The sequence below is a fragment of the Drosophila ficusphila genome, unplaced genomic scaffold (assembly GCF_018152265.1).
Source record: "Drosophila ficusphila isolate 14025-0441.05 unplaced genomic scaffold, ASM1815226v1 contig_414, whole genome shotgun sequence".
NCBI classification, from domain to species: domain Eukaryota; kingdom Metazoa; phylum Arthropoda; class Insecta; order Diptera; family Drosophilidae; genus Drosophila; species Drosophila ficusphila.
In genome coordinates, this window is record NW_025064328.1 from 8,226,102 (window position 1) to 8,251,552 (window position 25,451).

A 25,451-nucleotide genomic window follows, 5' to 3' on the forward strand; every position below is an offset into this window, starting at 1 on the left:
ACTAGATTTATCTTTAAATTGCAACAAGTTTTGCAATATACTTTAGCTACAAAAAACAGAATAATTTTTTAAGCAACCCCTTTGTTGAATCCTGGACAGTCCAGATGCAAAACGAAATTGTCTGAGACTTAAAGTGTTAACCTTGTTTTCAGTTTACCAGCAGCGTTCTAGCTGGGCAAGCTGGGGCAGACACTCTCTGACTCAACAACTTTGAGTATTCCGAGTGCGGGAAATGCAGGGGGCTGAGTACAGTGGCAATTTCAGAATGTAGTAAAGTGAGCTTCGTGGGGCGGAAATTGCATCAAGGTTCCCGCGTCAGTATATATCTAGAATTCCATTGCTTTAGTTTGATTTTTGTGGAACTGACGGGCAGCGTCGTAAAATGTGCACCCTTTTATGATAAAATGCTAAGATGAAACTTTCTGCTTCAGAGCTCTTCAACATACAAAATCTGGCTAAAAGTTTACCTGTATTTAATTTTAGGAAAGATAAATTCTAAAAAGTTTTTGAGAAAAACACTAACTTTAAGAATTTTTACTAATAATTATGTCGTTTATTTCGATCTCTTTTTGATTTTCGATTTGTTCGTTCGCTTAACAATTAACATAAAACGTAATTAGATAAAAAATTAATAATATAAATCGATAAATTAGTAAATTCAATTGAACTAAAAACATTTGCTCTCGCTTTCATTTGAACATAACAACAATTTGCCTATGAAGATAACAATTTTTTTAGTTGAATCAAACGCACAAATCATTTCGTTTCGTTTCGTCACATAAATAAATAAATAGTCAAATAAATAGGCTTAGAACTAGAATAAATATGTCTTACTCATACGGCTTGCAATTAGCGTAATTCTCATTCAGACTCTACAAAAGTTAGGCACGCGTACTTTAAAAAAACGGAACCTGCAGCCTGATCAAACAAAATATCGGAGTCTCGGAATATTGGCATCCCCAGCGTATTTCGTTTGAAATTGCTTCAGTGGACTTTCAATTAAGCTAATGAAATGATGGTAGCATTGAGGGGGGAGGTCGAGGAAAGGGTTCGAAAAATGTGACGTTGCAAAAAGGTTGAGCCAACTCTTCTCACGCTTCTGTCCACGACTCTTTAAACTCTACGTTCTATTTACACTTGTTGCTCCTTCCCCGGCAGCTTGTTGGCCATCTCGGAGGCGTTTGCACCACGGCGGTTGTGGCTTACTTCACTCCTGTTATGCTGCGCAGCCAGGGCTTGTAGAAGGTGGTCCGCATGTAGACGCCCGGCAGATACGGCGCCGCACACTTGATGCCGTGCGACACGGTTCCGGCCAACTCGTACCGCCCGTCTGGGCGCTGCAGCACCAGCGGACCGCCACTGTCACCCTGTCGGAAAAATTGGAAAAGGTTAGGTCGAGGTTCATTGGAAAAGTGTACACTAAGGGATTGAAAAAACTCTGAGACATACAAGTTTAATTTTGTTTTGGCTTCAAGACGACTAATGTAATCGCCCAAAATAGAACGAAAATTTAAGTCTTTAGAAAAAATGAATTTGTTGAAATGTCTTTTAAAAGACTTTTCCATTGAATTTATCAGAATTTTAATTAGCTGATACAATATTTAAAACTTTTTGTAATTCCTATACGTATTTTTACTTTTATTTTTTCCCCGGAACTCACCTCGCAGGAGTCCTTTTGCCCGTTGGCGTAACCGGCGCACAGGAAGGAGTTGAGAATCTTCTTGTTGTGACCAGCGGTGTGGAACATCTCCTGGCAAACGCTGTTCTCGATAATCGGCACCTAATTTAAAATGGCCCGGGGTTAGTTGGTTCTTCAAAGAGAATTGTTGTGGGTGGTTGCTTACCTGCACCTCCTGCAAAACGGAGGGCACTCCGCCACCGTACTTGAGGCGTCCCCAGCCAGTTACGGTGGCCATGCGACCAGTGAAGTCCGCCACGTCGTTGGGCATGCAAATGGGCACTGCGAAGGAGTACAGATAAAAGTGAAAATTAATATTTAACTAATAGATAAAATATGATGATATCTTTTTTCCGTTCTGAGATAATATAAGATTTAAGATAAGAATAGCTTCAAGTTCAACTTGTAGAAACGTATTTGACCAAAATAAAAAACTATGGACTTAAGGCAAATTTAAACTTCCAAATGAAATAACATTTTATGAAAGTAAAATAAAATCTAATTTCCGCTCAACCTCGCATTAATTTCTGAAGACTTTGACTTACCTATATGAGTATCGAATTGTATGGGACTGTCCAACTCCAGCAGGGCCAAATCGTTCTCAAAGGTGGCTGGATCGTATTGCCGGTGGACGATGACGCGCCTCACATTCTTCGTCACGGAGCGCTTGCTCTCCAGATCGCCGGATATATCGAATTCACCCATCACGGCCACCAATGAGGCCAGGAAGCTGTGGAAATCACAGTACAATACCCAATTAATGACCATACAATGCGTTACCCCAGTGGTTATCTTACCCGGGCTGACAATGGGCGGCAGTGATGACGTAGCGGCTGGTGATGAGGACGCCGCCGCACTTGTTCTTGGTGAAGAGGCCCAGCCAGGTGGACTCCCTGACAAGGACCTGCCACGGGAAGGCGCCGAAGGTGGAGCCCTTGCCGCCGACGATGCGGCCGGACTTGACATGGGGCCGCACACCGCACTCTGTTGATGGGGAGTGAAATGCGAGGTTAGGAGCGGGGAGTGTTCGAGAAGTCGAGTCTGAGAGTTTCGGGGGAAGCATAGAACTTTGGGGAGGGACAATTACACGGATTGGAGGGGTGTTGGGAGGGGGTTGTTAAAACTAGGAGGGGTTTTATTTTGGGGAAGATTCTCTAATTGGGTTTCCGGTTCCGCCGCTTGAGCTTGCGACGCGCTAGAGTTGTGTATCAATCGAAAATGCAATGGGGTTTAGGATTAGGTTGAGGAAGCGTTGGGTTAGATGCGTGAGTGGTTAGGAACAGGTGAAGGGCAGGTGAGAGAACAAGAAATAGAGAGAGAAAGACAGTTGTTTCGGGTCCATGCTAGTCCATGCTACATTCAGTCCACACTTACGGATCTTCCGCCCGTTGGCTCCGCCGTAGGAACTCAGGGTAGATCCCTGGTCGATCTCGTTGTCGCTCGGATTGGGGTTCACGTCCTCTTCGTCCTCCTCGTCCACGATCTCATCGTCCGCCGGTCGGGCCGAGCTCTCGGTTGTGGTCTTGATGGTGCTGGTCACCCGACGGGTGGGCTTCTTGGTCGCCGGCTTCCTGGTAGTGGTGGTGGTCACCTTGGCGGCCACGGTGGTGCGACGTGTTACGGGTTTGCGAGTGGTGCTGCTCACGGCGGAGGTCTTCTTGTTCGGAGCCTTGGTGGTGACCCGAACCACGGGTTTCTTTGTGGTCACTTTTGGTCTGACAGTGGTGGCTACTCTCACGGGTTTGCGGGTGGTGGCCACCCTCACGGGCTTGGTGGCTCCTCCTGCTCCCGCCTGATAGGTGGCCGCCGTCTTATTACTTCCGGGTTCATCGATCATATCGGCCAGGGCTTCGAAGTTGCCCTGCAGCGAGGCCACCAACTTGTGGACCAGTGTGTGCATCTTGTCCTTCAGCACCACATCCTCCACGAAGGCGGGAGTGGACAGGTCCAGATCGCTGGTCACCGCACTGGAGGCAGCGGACATGTTCAGATTGGGGTTCCTCACCGGCGGGAAGTTGACAAAGTCGTTGGGCGACGTGTAGGTCTCCTCCATCAGGTTCTGGCCAACCTTCTCGCCAGGAACCGAGAAGGCGGGATACGAGGGCGTGGGTCCGAAGTAACCGGGGAAAGCGGGCTTGTCATCGGAGGGCACTGCGTAGATGGCCTCCGTGGTGGACTGGGTGAAGGCCACGTGCACGGGGCTGCTGCCAAAGTATCCCGGATCCTCGAAGTCGTTGGAACTCACTCCCTGCACTCCGGGTCTTCCGGTCACATATCCGTTCGTGCTGGAGGCCAGCTTGTTGCTATCGTCGCTCAAAGAACTGTAGGTCACCAAATTGATGGCAGTGGGCTTGGGCGTTATCAAAACAGTGGGCCTCGGGGGCTTGGGAGTTCCATTGATCTGCACGAAACCGGGTTTCTTGTGGCCATAGACTCCACTGCTGGTCGGTCTTTGGGCGTAGATGGGTGTGGAAGCAGTGGCCACCAGCGGAGGTTGGTAGTTACCTGGCGTGGAGCCCACAATGTTCTCCGCGGTGCTCTGGATGAAGGCATCCAGCTTGTCATCGGCCATGAAAAGCGGTGGCACATTGTCGTAGTGATAGTCAACAGTGGCTGGAGGTCGAGGAGTACTAGGTCCGGTTACATAGCTGGTAGAGATGGGTTTGGATGTCGAGGGTTTCCTGCCCGGGGAGCTGGCCACGTGCTCCTCGAAGTTGTGCGATGGCATTGGGGCCAACTGATCGTAGCTGGCAGATGGAGCCGATGGTTGATCGTACTGGCTAGGTGGAGCATCTGGCTTATCGTAGTTGAGAGATGGAGCAGCTGGAGCAGGAGCTGCGGCTGTGGTCTGTTCGTAACCTCCATTTGCTGGCCTGGGGTAGCCAGTCTGCTCATGATCCTTGTGATGACTAGCCACTGGCTTCTTGATCTGAATGTGAGTGATCGGGGACTCTGGTACACTATCATATCCAGTGGACACGGGTTTCCTGGTGCTCTGCTCGCTGAGCTTTTCCTGGTTGTAGGCACCTGCACTTGGCTGAGGTTGAGGCTTTCTCTTGGTGTTCTCCACGCTGATGGGTCTCTTCACGCCAGGTCGCTTGGTGCTTGGTTTGGGTCGGGGTCTGGGACTGGCCGTCACCAAAACGGGTCTTTCCGACGAGCTTTCTGCCGACACAGCGTCGTACTGAGGACGATGAGCTGCCGGAGGAGGAGCTGCAGTTGGTGGGGCAATATAACTGGAAGTGGTCTCCTGCTGCTGATATCCATTCGAGGTCTCGTCTGACTGCTCCTCCACCTTGGTGGTGTGCGAGGACACGGACACCTCGGCGGGAACTTGGTATTCACCACTTCCTGGCTGGGGACTGTAGTGCTGCATGGTCACCATTCCGATGTAAGAGGCCACCGGACGATTCTGCTTATTGGCATTGGTGGTGGGACGCACGTAGGTTGGCGCTGGCTGTGGCTCCTCCGTTTGAACGGTGGAGAGCTTTTGGTATGTGGACTCTGTGCTGGCTTCGTAGGAGGCGCTGCTCACTTGGCCGTATCCCGCTGCCGTGGCTGGGAGGTTCTCCTCCTCTTCCATGTAGGACACATCCACTGGGTAGGCAATTCCCATCACGGGCATCTTGTTGAACTCGGAGGTCTGTGGGGCAACTGGAGCAGCTGCATCGTTGTAGCCATTCGCAGGCAATGTGTGATCCTCCAGCACAGCGGACACATCCTCTCCGTAACCTGGACGAGCGGTGGGGCTCTCAGCAGACTGACTGACTCCTGCCGAGGCATCCTGCTCATCCGAAACCTTGTCATAGGATGGCTCGTAGTTAACCGTTGTGGTGTAGCCATAATCGGACTGCGAATCCTGCTCCTGGACTTTCTCAGCCTCGTTCTCCTGGTAGAAAGTGGGTGGTTGGGTGGCTGGCTCAGTGTGAGCTGCTGCTGGATATCCGTAAGAGGGAGTCTGCTGGCTCACCACGTTGTAACTGGGACCGTGGCTAGTGTTGTTCAGCTGCAGGATGATGGACTCGATGGAGTCCACATGGGTGGTGATCGAGGAAACAGTGGTGGGACCATTCTGATTGGTTGGTCGCTTGGCACTCGTGCTGGAGGAGATGTAGCTCTGCTCCACTGGTTGTTGAGATAACTGCTGCTTTGGTGGCTCCGCATAAACGGGCTGAGGTCCATAGCCAGTGGAGAACTGCAGATCCTCGACGAGATCGGCATCTGCCCCTGGGTGAGTGATGTCACTGTGCGTGAATTCTCCACCATCCAGGATCAAGTGGTTGTGGTGGTGGTTGTTGGTCGACTGGGCAGGTTTCGGACTTGGCTTGGGTTTCACCTGCTGGATGGGTCGCTTCATGCTCTCCGCCAACTGAGGAACGGGTTTCGGCTTGGGTTTCTGAGTGGCTTTCTGAGTGGGCTTTGGAGTGGGCTTCTGCGTGGTCTTCTGAGTGGGTTTCTGAGTGGGCTTGGTCTTGGGTTTCTGGGTCGCTGCTGGCGTGGAGGAAGCCTCTTCGAAAGAGTTGGACTCTGAGCTGGTTTGGTCCTGCAAGCCACTGGCTATCTTCGTGGGCACCTCGGTGGTGAAAACGATGTGGTGGTTGTCGGCATGTTCCGGTGGCAAAGTGCTGAGCACCTGCATCACGAAGTCATCGTTTTGCGGCGGCGACGAGGGTGAGTTGATGGTCACGGAGTGCTTGTGCACATGGAAGTTGGGTGGTTGGACGGGCTGGGCGGGTGGCTTGGTGACCTTCTGAGTGGTCTGCTCGTTTAGGTTCTCTGCTGGGTGAGAGGGTTCCTGTTCGAATTCCACACTGACGGAGGAAGACTGAGTGGCCTCGGTGGAGGAACCGCTGCTGGAGTACGCAGGTTCATCCTTCACCGGTTGCTCCGGCTCTGGTTGATCCTCCTGCTGCTGGGACTCGCCGCCATAAGCTCCGCTGGGCGGACTGATGCTGCTGCTGCTGCCCAGCTGCTGGTACACCTTGTCCAGGTTCTGCTGGTCGTAGATGCTCTGCGCCGGCTGCTGGGCCACCTGCTCCTCGCTCAGCGACTGCTGCTGCTGCTCCCCATAGCTCTCGAACGAGGACTGGGCCGCCGCCTGGTGCAGCTTCTGCTGCTGCTGGTGCTGCTGGAAGTAGGCGTTCTGGGCCTCGTTGATCAGCGTGCTGGCCAACTCGTGCGTGGGCGGGATCTGGCAGCAGGCGCCGAACAGGAAGCCGTCCATGCAGGCGCCCACCACCTCGCCGCCCCGCTGGGCGCACTCGTGGTTGAACATGCAGATGGTGGGTCCCTCGGCCCGCGGATCCGAGCTGGGCAGCGTCTTGGTGGCCCGACAGTGCTTCGGGGTGATGCGGTAGCCTCCGAACAGCTTGCGACCACCTGTATATGAGTAAAAAAGGTTTAATATTTAGTGAATGAGTTCAATCAATTTATAAGACGGTCAATTTATAAGACGGCTTGATATGAAATAATACAAATAATTGTATAATAAGTATGTAAACTTATTTGTTTTTTGATGGCACAACATATTTTTTTTTATCAATATCTATAGATATGTCATAAACTTAAAAATACATAAATATATTTTTTATTATTCGTCTCAGATATTTTTTTCCAATAAAAAATTTAAAAGAAAAAGTAAAACAATATCTTTTAAGAGGTCTTAATACAAATCTGTGTTAGATAATGTCCCTGAATAATGTCCCAGTTTAACAATAAACTTTGTACAATGGATGTCTCCTTTATTATTGAGTTTAATTTGAAGTTGTTACATTGCATTTGCCAAATTAAAGTTTTCAATTTCAATTTACCCAGATCTCGGAACTGATTTCGCCAATAATCTTAAATCTAACCGTCAAATTCCCCGTGGCCAAAGCTTAATTAACATGTCATTCAAGCATCGCTTTTTGGCTTTTTGGCTCAACTGTAGTTGATTGGATTATACCTGGAGGGGGTAGTGAAAATGTGGGAAATTCCTCAAATGAAAGTGACAACATCGGACGAGCACATCAATGCCGCACAAATGCCATCTATATAATTGCTCTTTTCAGTGCTAATTGTGACAAACAGCCTTGGGCAAACATCACCAGCAGCCGCTACACAAGCATAAACTTAAAAGTGTATAAACTCAATTAGCAGCAACCGTATTTTCCCTGTTCTGTGGGCAGCCAACCCAGGCGAGCAGCCCACCGAAGACCACTCGAAAAACCGTCAAGTGAAAGTGGCCCTGGCTCGCTGGTTGGCTGGCATAGCAGCCACTTGCCGTGTCAAAGTTCATCTGCGGCCCAGGTGTGGGCAATGCACTTCAGAGTTTTTCCACCTCATTTGCCAAATGACGACAGCAACCACAGGCTGGGAGAAAGGTTAGATCTGGCTAACACAGGAGTTGATGTACTCTATCGGTAGCCTCTTATAATAATAAAAAATGTATTTTTTTACACTAGCATAAAAATATTTTATCACCTCTTTACGACCAAAAGAAATTAATGGATATTATACTATTACCTAAGTTACTAAAGATATTAATAAATATAACATAAAAACAAGTATTCAGCCATGCCAATATCTGTAGAGTCTTTTAAAACATTTAGAGGTCGTAAATACAAAAAAACTTTAACAAGCATGAAATTATCGTTAAATTTTATGTACCAGCAATTTTCTTCGCTTGTTAGCTTTAAGCATAAAATCAATATATTTTAATAATATAAATTATTTAATTTATGTTTAATATATAATTCTAAATAAAAATTATAAGCTTGCTAAAAAGATCAACAATGTAATATTGCGGGCTTAAGTTTGTGGAGTCCAAAAGCAGGCTTTTAAAATCCTCGAAAACAAAACCATTTAATGCGTGCCCAAGTACCGCAGTCACTTGCAGCTCCTGACATTTGAAACGAAATTGATTTTGGCAGCAATTAAACCAGAAGTGGGAAAGCAGAGGCCGCCGACTCGACTTCTGACGGGTTTATGCTGACAAATTAACACCTCGCGGTCGCTCCACTTGCGGCTGGTGGCCCCAATCCGCAACGCGGACTATGTCAATGTTTGGTCGTGAAATTGGAGCATAGGAGCCCAGTGCAAACACGGCCGGCGAACTAGATTCGGAGGCTTACTGGCAATTAGTTCGCTGCTAATTAAATGAAAATCAGAAGGTAACGAAACCGAAATTGCAGGGAACGGACCGAAATAAAGGCAATCATGACTCAGGCCGATCCGAAGTATGCCGGACACGTAGCGCCAGTGAAAGTAAAGCGGAGCAGTACGGAGTCCGACTTCGAGTCGGATTCAAGTGTATTAGGCAAAAGCAGCGAAAAAGTAGTGCAGAAAACCCCATTAGAATAGCAGTCAAAATATCATCGTACATACATAATTGAGTAAAAGTGATAGTGTTTCGCCATCGCCTTTTCTCCATTTTCTCGCTGCCCATTCATCTCTCGGAGCGATTTCGTTTTTTGTGGCGTCTACTAATAAAATAACAATAATGTTTTTTGCGGCTTTATTATTTGCAGACATTTGCCTTTTTACGATCAGACACTTAAGTGCTCTTAAGTATTCTTCCGCAAATCGTTAAAAGCGGGCGCAAACACAGTGCGAAAGAGAGTTGGCCAAGAGACGTGAGAAAAGGCCGCTGGCTGTTGGAGTTGCCCCGAAACAAAAGCCCTGTTTCCCCAAGAAAGAGCCGATTAACCCAGCCACCGTCTCCGAAAGAGACAAATCGGTAGTGCCATCAGTTCGCCGAGCTCCCAGGCCCAAGAGTCTGGGCTCTCGAGCCGCGGAGTCAATGAATTAATTACCGACCTGGGGCTGAATTAATGAAGTTCGGCAGGCAGCACGACCAACCGGCGATAATTATGCATTTACCATAATTCATTTGATCTAGCCCGTGAAAATTGAATGTTGTACTACATGATTATGCATTTTGAAAGTTACACCAAAAATATTAGTTTAACCGCACGCCTACACAGGGGAGCTCTTTTAATTAAGATAGAAACAATTTAGAATAAATAAGCATACAAAATAGTACATATTAAATGTATATTATTTTTACCTGAGGTTTTTTAAATAGTCTATTTTTGATTAGGATTTTAAGCGTGCCTAGCAAGATACTCATACTTGTTTTTTAAATATTAAAATAAATATGCAACTATTTTAACTTCTTCACATTGCACAAAATAACAACATTCGAAACTACCTAATGTTTCATTGCTTCCAATTTCTTCTACATAGGTTCGTTATAAAGCAGGTTCCACTGTTAAGAAAAACGTGTTGAACATTTAATGTGGTGATTAGACCCTTGTTCAGCCAACACTTTCAGACGCCTCGAATCAAATGTGTTAAGAATGCTTGGGCACACCTCGTTGCGAGATGGCCCCTCACCTGTCATATGTATTTCAGAAAGAGACATCTCTGTGTTAAAGCCTTCCTGCGGATAACTTATCACGATCTGGCGATCCTCTGACCCTAATTGCTGGATCGAGAAATTCGAGTCAATGCGCGATGGCTGCATCGTCATAATCGCAGGCGACGCATGCAAAATAGGTTACAGCATCGCACCTGAGGAACAGCCAAGGCAACAGCAACGAAAAGCCGGCTAAATCGAGTATATATACACACATATTTGTGGCCACCTGAGCGCCGAACGAAAGTGTGTCAAACGCCTGAATAATTTCGCGGCGCTTTAAACATTTTTCGGTGTTTATTAGGGGGAAAAGATCGGAAAAAATACGAACGGAGGAAGCAGCTGCAAAATGAGATAACAAGTTTGTCTTCTTAACCAAAAGTCGGAGCAGCTCGGTGGCAACGCCATTAATCATCGATGAAAATTGGCCCAATAGCCGAATTCTGTTCTGTTGCATGCCGCAGCCGTCGATGGCCAGTGTGTCACTTGGCCCTTGGGGCAGTGGGCTCTTAATATGGCCATAAATACGTACAATGCCGTACAATGCCTTTTGGCCAACGGAACAGTTATCGCGGCTGTGCTGCCGTCCGTGCAGTGAAATTTATGCGCACGGCCAGGGAATGGAAATTAATTAAATCACGAGTATGATGCTGGCCAAGATCGGGAGAGGAACGCGTCTCTACTCCGCTCTGCACCGATCTGCTCTGATCTGCTCCGCTCTGAGATTTCGTAGAACTCGTTTTCATGCCCGATCTCCAGCCATTCGACGTGCCGGAGTCCAAAGAATGTAAACAAACGAGGCGCTTTAACGGTAAATGGAAAATTATTATCGATCAATTAGCCCAAGACTGCAAAAAGATACTTTCTTGCCGCAACATGCAACTCCACGTGTATCGGGCCCGCAGATCACACTGATCTTGGCCAGTTTTGCATTTAACGAATCTTGCTCTAATTGCGTTGTGAAAGTGTTCAATGTTCTTGCACTCAATTGGCGCAAGTTATTAACCGATCAGCGCCATTAGCACCCAAGTGAAATCGAAGAATCGATAAGTTCGATTGAAACTGGTTATCAAGTAAACTTCACATTTATTTAAAGTCTTAAATAAGTTTCTTGTTAAAAATAAATGAAAATATAATAGATGTACATAATAAAATAAACAGGTTATAAACTTAACTAAGTTTGATAACTCGTAAACAAATTTCTTGGTAAGCTCTCTGGGATACCGGTAAAGAAATGGCTACAAGCATTAAGAAATCGTGCTTCGAATGAGGAATATTTGCAATAGATTTGAAGTGAAACGATAAAAATTAACTTGTTATAAACACCAGAAATTAATTAATTTACTATAAAATACTATTATTAAACGAACGCAATTGCTAAGTTACAAATTTTTGTAGGTACGAAGCACATAAAACTACAAATTTGAAATATTACTTTCCCAAACCAAAGGTCGTTTTTCTAGTACAATTAATTAGAGAAACTCTTACTATCGACAGGAAAAAGCCCTAACGATTTATTGGCCTCAGATAAGTCACCATCTAATGACCAACGAACGATAGCGACGAAGAGAAAAAATAACCAATGTCACTTTTCATGGAATTAGCATAAAAAATGTTTTCATTCATCCCGAGTTAATTTCACTTTTCCAAGACAAAGCGAAGAAAAACTGTTTACCTTTCATGAATCGCTTGATTTAGGCTACTAATTATGACTTTGGCCAGTGGAAGCGAGAGTGGCGAGTGCAGTTTACCGGAGGTTTGTGCCAGCTTTTTGCCTTATTGTTGTTTTATGTTGTCTTTTTATTAATTTTAATGGTCTTTACGTGCGGCTGTGCTTCGGTAAAAAACATCTTTCTTAAGCGCTCTGTTCCGCGATGTCATCACGCAAGAAGATTTCCCGCTTTGCGTGAGAGAAATGGAAAGTTTCCATCCGAGTCTTGACCTTTCGCGGCTAACCATCGTATTTGGTTATCCGATGAGGATGAAGATGAAGAAGTCGTTTGGCCCGGCACGCATCTTACTCCCACTCGCACTCCCACTCTATATGTTAGCCGATCCGCAACCGAACACACATACCCATTAATCGCAATGTAATTGAATTGTTAGGGTATGGGTATGAGTATGGATATGGGTATGGTATGGGTATGGGTATAAGTATCAGCATCAGCATAAACATAACCCGCTGCATGCTCTACTACGCTCTCTGCGAATTGGACTGTGGCGTGCGCTATATAACCAGGCCCGGCCATAACCGATTTGCACGCGAACTCCCGAGCTCGGGAGCCACCTTGAATTACATAAAATTGGATTTGAAAGCCGCCACGATCTCTGGCTCCGTCTACAATTTCCATCGATTTGCTCCTCCGATCTGCTCGAGTGTCGCCGTGGCGAATTGGGCACAGAATCCGAGCGTGAGTGCTGGTGTCTTCCTATTCCCATTTCCATTCCGATTCCCATTCCGATTCCCATTGCCAATCCAAGTGGCCAGTAACCAGTGGTCGCTGGTCGCTCCATGGCCATTGAGTCTCGGCCCCCTCTGCGGTGTAAATTGTGACAGTGACCCAAATAAAATTGCGGCGACGAGCGACCAAAAAGACCGGTAAGCTAACAGTGAATGTGCAAGTGCCACCAGGCTGTCTGTCTGCCTCCACTCGCACACACAACAGCAACTGCGACTGCGACTAGAGTGCTGGCCACAGGTGTAGGTTTGAATTTTACGCATGCAATTCTAATGGAAACCGTAATTTTCTTCTGGCCAAACCAGAAATAATTCAAGACAACCCACGTCAGAGATGAGCGGGTTACAACTTGGTATTTGTATATCAAGTCTACCTTCCTTAATATATATCTTTACCTCCTGCAAAAGTCATATAAATAATATAGACAGTTAGAAGTGTCGGTATTATATACATAACAAATAATTTTTGTTTTAAGAATGCCACAATCGCACCAATTTTACTAAGAACTTTTTACTAGCAAAGTGATTTATAAAATGGTTAAGTATATTTTAAAAATAATTGTAACAAAACTAAACAAATCAAGTAGTCTTCTGATTGGGCAGTCTATCTTTAAAGAGAGTGTAATTTTTAGTGCCCCATTAAATTAACTAAAGTAAAATAAATGACTAGACATAACTTCTAACAGGCATGTAACTTTAATGATTTTGCGGTTTGATGTTGGTTGATGTTACAAGCAGAACATTTTGTTTGTCGAGCCAAGTGGTTAAGTGTGGTCAGTTTAGAAACCACAAGACCATAAATATTTATCACTGTATAAGTTATCTCTGTGAATAATAAATACTCAAGCAATTTGTTAGTGGCATAACTTTGCCACTACTTCTCACGTGGGCAGCTCTGTTGGCTCGCTTTTTCTGCCCGTAATAAGAAAGGTAATCACACGGTGTCAACCACGAGTCCAGCTCACCTCAGTGGAGTCCGACTCACCTGGAACAGGTTCTGGTGGTAGTAGCTCCACAGCGTTTTGCAAGAAGAGTCTCTTTTCTGGGTGGTAGCCCGGCTTGGATCTTTTGGCCACCGCTTAAAGGCGGTTCCATTTGCACTGTTACATGTGTGCACGACTTTGAATTGTTTTCATTACCATTATTATTCTTTCGGTGGTCACTTTTTGCCAGGTCATGACGCTCTGGGTCTCTGATTGTTCAGCCGAACAATGGCTGGCCGGGAAACATTCAATTTGGTGAAAACTCTGCACAATGGGAAATTTATTGAACGCCGGTGCGGTTGACAAAAGATTTGCGGCGGACATAAATCAAAATGAAAACGTTTTGCCAACCAATTTGCCGAAAAATCATATCAAATGCGATGAGCTGTTGTAAAAAAGCGGTGTGAACGAGCAGTGAAAGTTGCTTGGCCGCAATAAATGACATCATTTTTGGCAACAGCCTCGATTCCGATTCCGAATCCAAGCCATCATCGATATCCAAAAGCAATGAGCATACAGTGTCTGCAAAAACCATCGCAGAATCTCAAAGCGTTTTTTTTTTGGATGCACGAAGATCGGAGGTAAATTTTAATGCGTTTTGTTGATTTCCATGCGAAAACCGCGGCCACGAAGAATGTTTTTTGTCATGCAGCGGAAGCCAGGGCAGAGCGGAGAATTTCACTTTCACCGCCAAACATGTCAAAACAAATTCGAAGTTTGCCGAGTATTTCCTGTTAGACGAGCGCATCAAATAACACGGCTCTCTCGCTTCGGGGCGGTGTTGACAGCCCGATAATTTGTAACTGCGCGGCATCGATATGAGGCAGTGGCACTTGGAACCGCCGATGAGCTTGAAAGATAAGCCAACCGACAACAAATGCGTGTGAGTACCGCGACAGCCATTCCAATTGACTAGCTACTGTTCCAACTTCATTCACATGCTCCAAACAGTGGGAATTCAGTAACTCGAACTCAGGTATTTAATGGGTTTTCTTTTACGGTAGAATCGAACTAATTGGGAACATTAAGTCCATCAAATGTAAAACATAAAAGCGCTGTTGCTTTTCAAAATTTATAATCAACCGTAAACTTCAAGTTAAAAAAAATATTAGCCACAAACTTATACCATTTACAGAAATCAATATCTATATAAACAGAAAATTTAAAAAAAAATCTAAGTTAATTTTAAAATATCTGTCTCAACACATCTTAAATCTAAAATAGTTCAAAGTGGTTCGTAGTCTTTATAACTGATATTTAATTTTGTAATTTCTAGAGGTGTGTGGAAGTTAATCAAGTTCTACTGTAGTTTCACCCAAGTAATCTGTGATAGGAAGTGCAATCCATACTTGGTCGAGGTGAAATGCTCTCCCGGCACTCGATGTTCAAGATCTGTCACAGTTTTAATGCGATTGCGTTAAGTTTATGAAGTGTAAAATGGCTGTGGGAAAATGGTTTCAGCCAGCCCTCTCCAGCCCAGAAGAAAGTCAAATGTCGCTTTCACATTAATTGCATGTGGAATGGGGGGATTCGGATTCGGAAGACGAAAAATATGTGGAGTTATGGAATTCGTAATTTGCATAAACCGAGAATTTTACACCGAGTGAGTGTGCCCATAACGGGACGACAATTAGCCAAACGAGCAGAAAAGAGTTATGAATTGATTTTTAAGTAGCCAAGTTGGCAGCAGCCGAGACTCGGCCGAGAGCGATTGAGATGCCGAGATCTATGTGGAGCAACAATTGACCAAGTCGATGATCGGGCAGCGGTAAAAACGTGATCTTGAAATTACATCGCTGTCGAACATCGAACGCTGGCAGCCACCAGCAACCAGCAACCAGCAGCCAACAGGGGTTTTAGCTCCAAGTCGAAGTCAGCTTCCTTCCCGCAGGCCGAGTCTCAAATTACCGCAAAGTCAACTGCAGGCAACGTCGACAAGTGCAGCGGCGGTCTTGGCCATGGCTAAAACCACGACTGACAGCGACAGAAAGCCGCAAACTGGCACACGCTTCCATCAGAATCAGTGTGTGGTTGTTGTTGCCTTTTAGTTGTTGGTTGTTGGCTACTGGCCAAGACATTTTCATTTCGCACGCGTTTTTCCTGAACTGCTTTCCTGCTTTTCTTTCTGTTCAAACAACACTTGAATAGAAATTGAAAATTGTTTTACGTGTTTTATACTAATGATCAGGTGTGTATGTGGCCGATGATTGGCATTTGCCGACTTCCACCTCACTGACGCAGCACAGTTCTGCGTTCGCTGGCGAGCGGAAGTATTGATTTTCTCTTCTTGGGTTTTCCTGGGTTTTCCCAAACCTTTCGGAAGGGGCAAGCCAAGTTGGGGAACAAAGGGCATCGTTGGGAAAAGCACCTCAAAGAGAAGCGATTGCATCCCAAGAAGTCTTAATGATTGTGGGACTTTAGCTTGGCAAACAAAAGGTTTTGCTTACTTTAAATGTTGCACAAGAATGCATTAGACTTTTAAATGCCAGAAATACTTTTATTTGAAGATCGTAACAGTTTAAATTTACAAGTATTTAAAGATAACTTTCTCATTTTGGTTAAATGTTTTCTGTGGTTAAAGTAAAGAATAATTTATAATTTTGTTTAATAATTATTTGTATGAAACTTGAAACATTTTTCAGAGTTTTAATTATAGCTGCATTTCATAGGAAATAGACACATTAACTAATTAACATTAACATTTGATTCATCTTGGTGCATCTTGTTTTCAAGGGTACGACAATCTTCGATGACTCCTCTTACTTTCTTGTAAAGTTGTTTACAATAGGATTCACTTAAGGACTTTTAAGGGCTGCAGGTGGTTTTTGCAGCGTAAGCTGTACAAATAAAAGATTCGATCTCCAAAGAGAAGTATTGATTGCATAGGTCTATAACTTTATAGTCATAAAGGTTCTCTTAAGGGCCATAATATCTTAACAACGTACTGATGAGTGTTTTCACCAATTTAATGATGTTAAAAAACTGAAAACGGTGTGTGAAATTTCACGTATCAAAGAAGCTTGACTCTATTTTTTTTTGGTGTTAGAAATGGTACGATTATCACAAACAGTTTGTTTTCCCCCAGTTGATTGTGTCTGGCTTTTTATTGAGTTTGCACCTCGAGTCTTTTGTTGGCCGGCACTTGGGCTCAATCTGAATAGAATGGGCTCACGTTGGTGCCAACTCGAACTAATAACCAGGGACTCTGGAAATTTGTTTCACTTTTTGAATCGGCCAAACGACCTCGACAATTAACGGAAATGGGAAATGGGATGCTGAAAGCCAGCCGGCACTAACCACTCGTAAAATCGTAAAATTGTAAAAACTGTCACAAGGAAAGTCGACGTCTGTGTCGAACATCTCGAGGTCTTTTGTGGCTGCTTTGTGGCCGTAATGTAGCATAAAACGAACCAAATAATTGCCAAGTGCGTGGAGTGTGGAAAGTCATTCGAAGAGCACCAGCTACAGATACAGATACAGATACACTCACAGATACAGCTAAAGCTTCAGCTACAGATACAGATACAGGCAGAGTCGCAGTTTTCTGTGCCAAAGTTTTTCTGATTCATTTATTGACACAAAGGCATAGTTGTGTTTTATGTTTTGCCATGCGCATTGTCAACTTGGCCGGGCCAAGAGACACTGAGTGAAAGCCTTTGGGGAAAGGGGAAGGGGAGGGGGAGGGGCGGCTAAGTGAGCCAAAGTGAGGCAGCAAAAGCCAGTGACACGATTCGATTCGATTTGCAGCGACATGAGCTTGCAATTTGGCAAATTGATTTTCTTTGCCATAATTCTAGATTTTATTGTGTGCTAAACTTTCTTCTCGCGCCGCCGCGTCGGCCTTTCATCGACAATCGATTCGGTTGGGGCAAGTCAATGAGCTAAATGGTTTGTCACTTACCGCCATTCGTTTCAATTGATCTAAATCCACTTGTCGTCGGCACAAATGATGCGACTATTATTATTAAACTTGTTAAAGCGATGGAAAGTAGTTGTGGTCTCGTCGTTCTTCTCCTTGTTGTTGTCGCTGCTGTTCTCGTTGTCGCTGCCTCGGTGGTTGTTGTGCAGCGGGACAACGTCGCCGTTGAGGCCGGCGTAACCCACTTAAACATGTTTGCTGCTGGCCGGACACTTGCGGTGAGTTCTTGGCCTAGACCGTCTGGCAGCGTTTTGGTTTCGTGGAGCTGGCTAGCTGCGATATTCGCCCAGCGTGTTTCGAAATGGCCAACGAAACAACAAGAATCGGGCTGCTCGGTGCGATGCGAAAAACAATGTTGTAACTGCGCGCGCTAAACGAAAGACTTAGGCGACGAACGCGAATGGGAATGGGAAGTTGTAACTGTGGATCCGATGCCCGATTTCAATTCGATTTAATTGCGGCGAGCGCACTTTCTTTGGTCAGCTGCGAATTTACAGTTGCTCGCACCAAAACACTAACACACTGCACCACATATAGTATCTGGCTATCGATATCTTGTATCTGGTAACTTGTATCTTGTATCTTGTATATTGTATCAGCGACCACGCGTCCGGTCGACTGAACGCTCCGCGTGTGTCTGACTGTCTGATTGCAAGTTGGCCCGAACAGCGGCCAAGATAACGGACCTTCGCCACTTTTGTGGGGAAAACTTTCACTTTAACGCGGGAGAGCGCGTTCGGGAGAGCGAGCCGCGAGCCACGAGCGGTACGTGAGAGTATTCCTATTAGGCGTCGCTTAAATGGTAAACATTTCTAATTCGGCACTCGGCGCCTGCTCGGCTTCTTCTTCAGCCGCTTCTGTTGCTTTTAGCCACCGATCTGCGATCTCCTAACTCCGATTCCTGTTTTCGCCGCCTGCTTTCTTTCGCCTGCTCTCTCTCTCTCTCTCTCTCCTTCTCTTTCTCACTCTTGCTCTTTTGCGTCCGTACGCGTGCGCGCCTGAAACCCAACTGAATCGGTTTACAGCGCGGCCTTGCGGTTAAGAGCGATCGCGATCGCGGTCTCAACTTAACAGTGCCGCTCGCTGTTGCCGGGATGCTTCCACCGAAGTAGAAGCTGAAGAAGAAGAAGAAGAAGAGGAAGATCACTGTCACCCGAAGAAGAAGAAAGCTGCTGCGATCCAGGTGACCGATATGCGGTACTTATCCAGATTGACCACTTCATTTGCTCAACCTATATGGCTTACATTAAAGAACTCACTTTAATGCTTTTAAACAGAAAGCCATTAGGTCTCAGTAAGGGAAGTACATTATTCCGTTCGAGGAAGTATTTATTTAGAAGCATTACCCCTTTAACCTACAAATGTTTTTTTCCACATTAATAATATTGAAAACTTTCCCTCGATGTAATTTTATTTTTAATTGAAGAAATAAATGAATATAAAGTGCAAGTTTCCTAGTTTGACATATAGTCAGTTAAACTGATTATAATCATATGGTGGCCAGGACTCTCATTCTTAACTAAATTCAATTTGGTTAATAATCTATAATAAAAGTGCCATTCAACAACTTATTTTTCCCCACTCATTATTTTTCCCTAACTCACCCAAGTGCCAACTAAATAATAATGGGGGATTGTCAGCAAACCATTTTCTTCTCACAGTAAATTTAAGCTTAACAATGCTAGTTCATTCAGATCTTGGAAAACTGTCTATAATATTTATAGTCTATTTTTTTGTAGATGGGCTTTCCTTTAAAGTGTTTCCTATACCTATATAAATGAACAGTGCTCTGTAGGTCAAGACAAGCCCCTTTCCAAAGAATGCAAAGTTAAACGGAAATTAAAACCCTTACTATGTATGTTCCTATATCTTTACTCGTGAGGTATCGTATATTACCTACTCTTCGGAATTTTCAGTTTTAAAAGTGCGAATTTTTTGTAAAGTTACATGTTCACTAAATTGCCTGCGTACGTTGCGGGTCGCGAAAGGTTGTTCCTCCCGCGAGCCTGGCAATTAGTGTCGAGCAAAAGACCGGCAAAAGTTGGCGACTAATAACGGTTATCTCGCTCTCGGTTATCTGGCTATCTGGCTATCTGGTTACCTGGCCATGTGGCCACTTGCAGCGAGGAGGCGCAACCTGTCGATTGGCATTTCCTTGACCCAAATTTCACTGCGCGCACATGGAACGCGACGCGGCTGAAAAATCTGGCGGCGTTTTGTTAGCGGTTTGTTATTGTTTGGCTTTCTTGGCTGGGCTTGGCCTGGTCTTTGCCTGGTCTTTGCCTGGTCTTGGCCTGGTCGGCACTCTAATGTCGGGGGTAAACGCCTGACCAGGCTGGCTGACTGGCACTGGTGGCTGCCCAAGCGTGGACGCCACTCCGCTCCGCCATCACGATCTCTTTGTAGAATTTCACTTTCGTTATTGTTGTCGCCGTTTGCCGTTTTTTGTCCGTTTAATGTTTTTCTGTGTATTTTTTCTGTGCATTTCTCGGCTTTATTTTGTTTACGAGTATTTTCTCGTGGTCAGCCCATCGAAATGGAAAACGCAGCGAGAGCCGCGGACTCCGGCTGATTTTGATTTGGGCATGCCGGTCACGTGGGTGTCAGTGGAGTAGCGATGGCCTAAGCCCGGCCAGAACCAGTTGGGATTGGAGCTGATGGCTTTCTCATTGAGTTGTCGCGCAGAGCTGCGTCTTCCCATGATTCATTTGATGCGGTATTACGACACCAGGGCCGCGAATGCGGCGAATTATGAACGATTTTAAATGATTTTAGCATAATCAACGGTATGGTGTCTAAGACAAAGACCCTGCGGACCGTCGACTTTCTCTCCATTGGCCAGTCGCCCCTCGGACAATGGAGCTCGCCCAAGAAGGTGCCAAAACAAAGCAAAAACAAAACCCCCAATCCCAAAACCAAACCCAAAGCGAACTTTTAACAAATGGCAACGGGTTGAACGCGAATACAACGATCCGCTCAGCAAACGATGATATATTCGAAGCCATTCTTCGATCGCATCTGCTTAGGATGCCGCCACCAATTTGATCAGATAATCTGGGATTATGTAACCGAAAGATGAAGGTCTGCGAAAACAAGATATATCAGGTGAATGGAGCTCACAAAACTAATGCCAACAGAATGAGATCAACTAAACTTGTTTTTATTTTGCAACCCAATTTTACCCAACTCCAACTACTTTTATTATGCATTTTCATTTGATTGAACAAGATGATTAATTAATAAAAATTAGTTGTAGCATGCAAAACATAAATAACTAGAAGTTTGTTTACTTAAAGTGAGGTAGAGTGAGGTACACCAAACTTAATAATAAACAAACAGGTCGATTTAGTTTTTGAAAAAATGTTAAATAAAATTAGCTTATTCATATATTTTTAAAAATCATAAATTTATGCGCTTCAACTTAAAGATATTTTAATGCAAAATTTCATGGATTGATCATGCTAATTGCAATGGCCACTTGGCTTTCGATTTGCATACAGACATCTCCCAATGATGAGCCGTCAAAATTTCCATTTCACATCTGGCCAAATAACTTGCAGACTAAGCAGAAATATCGACAGGGGGCCGAGCGATCGATGAAAACATCAACATAATGATCGGTGAGTGAGCGACAAGTGTGAGAAATTCAATTTCCAACTCCGACCAAGCCAATTTCAGCGAGTCAAGAAAGTGAAGGTTTGATTTTGGACAACATTACAGGGATGATGCCATGTTGACGCCTACCAAATTGCCAATTCGCCGTGTTCCCCTTGGCTTACAGTTTGTTAACTGCCATTTATTGTGTTTTCAACGGCTCCGATTGAAAACGAAAGCCATCAAGTTCAAACCGCCGGCCTCTTGTGAGTTGGTCAATGGTCTCCCATCAGTCTGGCTGGCTTGGAAGTCGTTGTTGGATTAGGACCCAATTAATCAAAATGAGGCGTCGACATGTGTTTGATTTATGGCCCGCAAATTGAACCGAAAACTTATTTACAACCAAGCTGACTGCGCATCTCGGGCTTTCCATTTCGCAGCTTCAAAGGGACGGAACCCCGGAGTTCAGTAGCCCAGTGGATCGGTATTTGGGGATCTGTGACTAATTGAAAAGGCAATAATTTCACTTTTAGCAAGTTGCGAGCCGTGTTTGCCCACTAAAGCCAAACAAGACAGGGCAGAAAAGAAACTTCGGCATAACAAATGAAAGTGAGTAGCGGCCAACAGCAGCTAGTACAAATGACATACAGCCAATGATTGTTAAGCCAATGTATGACAAGTTGGCTGTGAGCAGGACTACCCCTCGGCAAACAGATCCCCCCTACTGACCAACAACCAGCTCTTGTTTTCTAAAACGACAGCACATCACGCATACGCCACCGTTGACAACTTGCGCTTTCAATTAGCGCGTGTCAATGGCCTCCGAAAAAAGGGTCTCCTCGATCGTGGCGCCCCGGGCGACTCCAGTGGTGGTACACCTATGATTTAATTTCGGTTTCGAGTCGGGCCCGCTCGTGATTAGGGAAATGGGCGAAACTTTTGCCGCAACAAAGGCGATTCAGGCGGAGAGCTTATAGGTTTAGCGAACAGGTCGGTAACATATCACACTATGAAAAATGATTTTTATTATTTGGTTTCCATCACTTTATTGCCTTGGGGTCTTTAAGTTCGGTAACATATAGAAAACGACAAAATTGAATAGCTAAATACTAGTTTGGATTTATAAAAATCATAGACGATGTTCAAATATTACAAAAATGTTTATGTTCAATTGAATAATTTTTATATTCTCGAAAGATAATAATAAATATTATTTATATTACATAAATAATAAATAAAATTAATTTTCCTTTATCAATTTAAGAGAGAGTATTGAGCTGCAAGCTATGTGCTTCTCGAACTATTTGGCACCGGCTTTGTTGGTGGCCAGATTGGCCAGCTTGGGCACCAGGCTAATTGCACTATTATTTCACTTTGATGCCATTTTAATTCAATTCCGTTTGCGCAACGACTTTCGTCTGCATTAGGTGCGTTTTTTGCACATTGTTTGTTTGGCGGCTGTCCATAAAAATGTGGCACCTTTCACAGAATCCATTTGACTTCCGTCACCGCTTTTTCATCAGTCCGCTGGTGTGTGTTTTCTTTTCTTATTTTTTATTTAGTTATTTATTTGGCTGGAAATCAAGGCTTGACTGTGCGGCATTTAATTGGCGAAAATTAAAAAGGGAAAACATTTTACATCGAAAACGTTTTGTGTGGGCGTCCACCGCGGTTAATGCAATTAATTAGAAAGCGAAACTAAAAAATTCATTTAGATTATGCGAGATGAGTGGCGGTAAAGGGGGAATTCATAATTTTTCTTGATAAATGTTGGCACGAAAACTAGATACATACACACTCTTACAATTGCCTTCACTTTTTTTGATGATGTCCGAAGGGCAAAGGCCAGAAAAAGGTTTACATTTTGGGAAAGGCTCCGTGGCTCCGTGGCTCCGTGGCTCCCTGGTTCGATGGCCTGAGGCCACGGGTAAATGATTTACTTTGACTGCCGGTGAAATGGAGAAGTCTCTCGAAGGCGGGGAAAAGTTTCCCCGCAGCTGACGAGACTTAAAATCGCAATTCTTATGGGGATGCTCGAGCATCCACATTTAGACGTTCGACCGACGCACCTGTGATCCATGGAGCGGCTCCCAAATGAAGATCTATCAGAGCCGGTGGCGGTGTGAAGATGCTGGCTGCATCCGAACACACCGGGACCCATCTATCGATCGATCTATCAAGATGCGAGTTGCGAGTTGCGAGATGCGAGACCAATAATTACCGGATGAGCAGTAATTTCCTACGGGTTTCGTTTCAAATGGGCTGGCAGGGCCCTCAAATTAATGACCGTCTTGAGTTCGGGTCTGGGCGATTTCATTAAGCGATACCAGCGGATTGGAGGAGGTGAGAGATGGCTCTGCTTCTACGGGCTGCCAACACACAGCACAGAACGGTGGCATTTCCCAGCCCCCGCCCCCCAATTGAAGGAAGGGAAAATATTGTCCATGAGTACTTTTCAATTGTTTCCATAGATGGGCCTATAAATCTGGAGAAAGATCTTATATTATTGTAGCACTTGGACTTTCGTTTTTTGTTTGCTGCTTCTCAAGTGGCAGCGACGGCAGTTCCTATAAATCTTTTTGCCCAGAAAAATAAGAAATTTCCATTGTGCCGCTGTGCGCTGGGAAAGTCGTCGTCCGAGTCGTCATTGTGCATTCGGTTCGGGTAAGCAACCAAGTAGTTGGTGGTCATCTCCGGGCCAGAAGCCCCGTGATCTCCGCCTGACACTCGCCCCCTCAATCGTTGTGGTCGTGTGTGTGCGGCTTTTGATGATGCTTGAAGCGTTTTAATTGTGCAACGTTTCTTTAGAAATTAAATGCAAGACTCTTCAGTTACTTCATAGCTTTCGTTTTCCATGGGAATGCTCTGGATTCCGCTCAAGCTGGCTATCTGCTCTTCTGCTCTCTTTTTTTGGCCAATAGCCATAGTAATAACAATCAGAAATTTGGCACCATCTCTTGCGCAAGCTGTGGGAATTTCACTCTGCATTGCGTAAAGACCGCCATAAATAAAGCCATCGAATGTCATAAATCCCCAATTTGTCGACCAATTAATTCAAATGGAGCAGTCTGGCCAAACGGAGATTAAATCGCTCGGGTTTCCACTTTCGCCAGGCGCCTATTACTTTGATTCAGTTAGCTAATCGCAACGGAGGATCAACGCCTGCCAGGTAATCCCCAAATCCGAGGCCCATTACCGCCACGAATCGCATGTGAATGAAAGTTAAAGCCAAGGACCGGCGCTCTGCTCGTGATCGGAGCTGTTGATAATCTCCCGGACGCATGACCCCCGTCCGAGTACGTGATATCCGTACAAATTGTGATAGGCCTCTCGCTGAAGATCTCGACTTGTGGCCACGACATGCACTTGCAACGCACTTGAGCCTCGAACTCTGGCTCCCACACGCCATAAACAATGCGAGGAAGGAGGATGGAGAGGGGAGCCTGGGGAGGAGGAGGGAGGAGGAGGGAGAGGGGGAGCGGCAGGTGGGTCGGCATATGCAAATGACCAGCAATTATCAGCCAGCAAGCGAGAGCGAAAGTTCCACGACGAGCCGGCGAATGCAGGGCATTCATACCGATCCGCGGTCAACAATTGTTTCAACTTTATAGTGTTGGATTGGTAAGGGTTGAGTTGCAGATAGTAGTTTCAATTTTGAATGTTCTGCAAAAACTAAGCTCGTAAAAAGCTTCAACCATATTATTTTTGGCTTTACTGAATAAAAAAAGAACACAGAGATTAAGCATAGATCGCTTTTTTATTAAATCAATAAATAATATAAATAATAAAATAAAATAATAATGTATAAATAATATAACTTATTTTTAATGTTAAAAATAGCTTAAGTGGTTTTCAAACTATAAGTGTAGTACACAATCTTAACTCGTAAATATAAGTTTTTAAGACTTTCGGATGTTACAAATTTACTTTATGTAAAATGTTAGTCATTTTTTAAAGAAAACGGATTTCCCATTTTTTGTTTCTGGCATTTTATATGACCATCTTACATTTTTGCCGGGTTTGCGTGTTAATCACTCTGCGTACATGTTTCGCATATTTAATAACCTTACGTATGCAAAACAAATGTTGGAAATTTTTCTATTTATTGGAGTCGTGTGCCCGACCTCCCGGCGAAGAAAGTTTTAAGTTTGGCATCAGTGGCACCTTCCAAATAATGTTTGAATCGGTGCCCAAGTTCGATGTCGCCTCATGCATTTGGAATTCGAGTGTTGTGTTAGGTTTAGCTTCTTCAGCTTGGGTCTCTTCAATATATTTCGGTTCTGGCGGTGTTGGGGATTCCGCTTTGAGAGCTAGCTCGGCTGGGAACGGTGGACGTGGTTATAGTTATAGTTATCTCTTTAAGAATAAGAACAGGGATATGGATTTCATTTGGATATGGGGGAAGGGGTAAGGGATATAAG

At 44.8% G+C, this 25,451-nt stretch overlaps 1 protein-coding gene across 2 annotated transcripts; it reads right to left on the reverse strand.

The window, feature by feature from the left end:
* Positions 1-531: 531 nt before the first annotated feature.
* Positions 532-18,438, reverse strand: LOC108090530 (serine protease filzig). 2 transcript variants are annotated; one of them, XM_017189253.2, is made up of 7 exons: positions 17,419-18,438; positions 3,053-7,057; positions 2,476-2,662; positions 2,224-2,408; positions 1,845-1,960; positions 1,661-1,780; positions 532-1,367 (listed from the first exon to the last, which is right to left on the reverse strand). In XM_017189253.2, the coding sequence occupies exons 1-7, from the start codon at positions 17,627-17,629 to the stop codon at positions 1,203-1,205; spliced, it is 4,989 nt and encodes a 1,662-aa protein (XP_017044742.1). In that variant the 5' UTR covers positions 17,630-18,438; the 3' UTR covers positions 532-1,202. The 2 variants fall into 2 exon arrangements, with proteins under 2 accessions (XP_017044742.1, XP_017044743.1); XM_017189254.2 differs by lacking the exons at positions 532-1,367; positions 1,661-1,780; positions 1,845-1,960; positions 2,224-2,408; positions 2,476-2,662 and adding an exon at positions 2,686-2,873.
* Between the last annotated feature and the right edge of the window lie 7,013 nt (positions 18,439-25,451).

Bases quoted from the DNA above. Each gene is read 5' to 3' on its own strand.
- LOC108090530 (XM_017189253.2), bottom strand. From the start codon at position 17,629: ATGTTTAAGTGGGTTACGCCGGCCTCAACGGCGACGTTGTCCCGCTGC. The intron at 2,663-3,052 runs GTAAGTGTGGAC...CCCCATCAACAG, and splicing joins AGCCAACGGGCGGAAGATCC to AGTGCGGTGTGCGGCCCCAT. The intron at 2,409-2,475 runs GTAAGATAACCA...TGATTTCCACAG, and splicing joins GCCGCCCATTGTCAGCCCGG to CTTCCTGGCCTCATTGGTGG.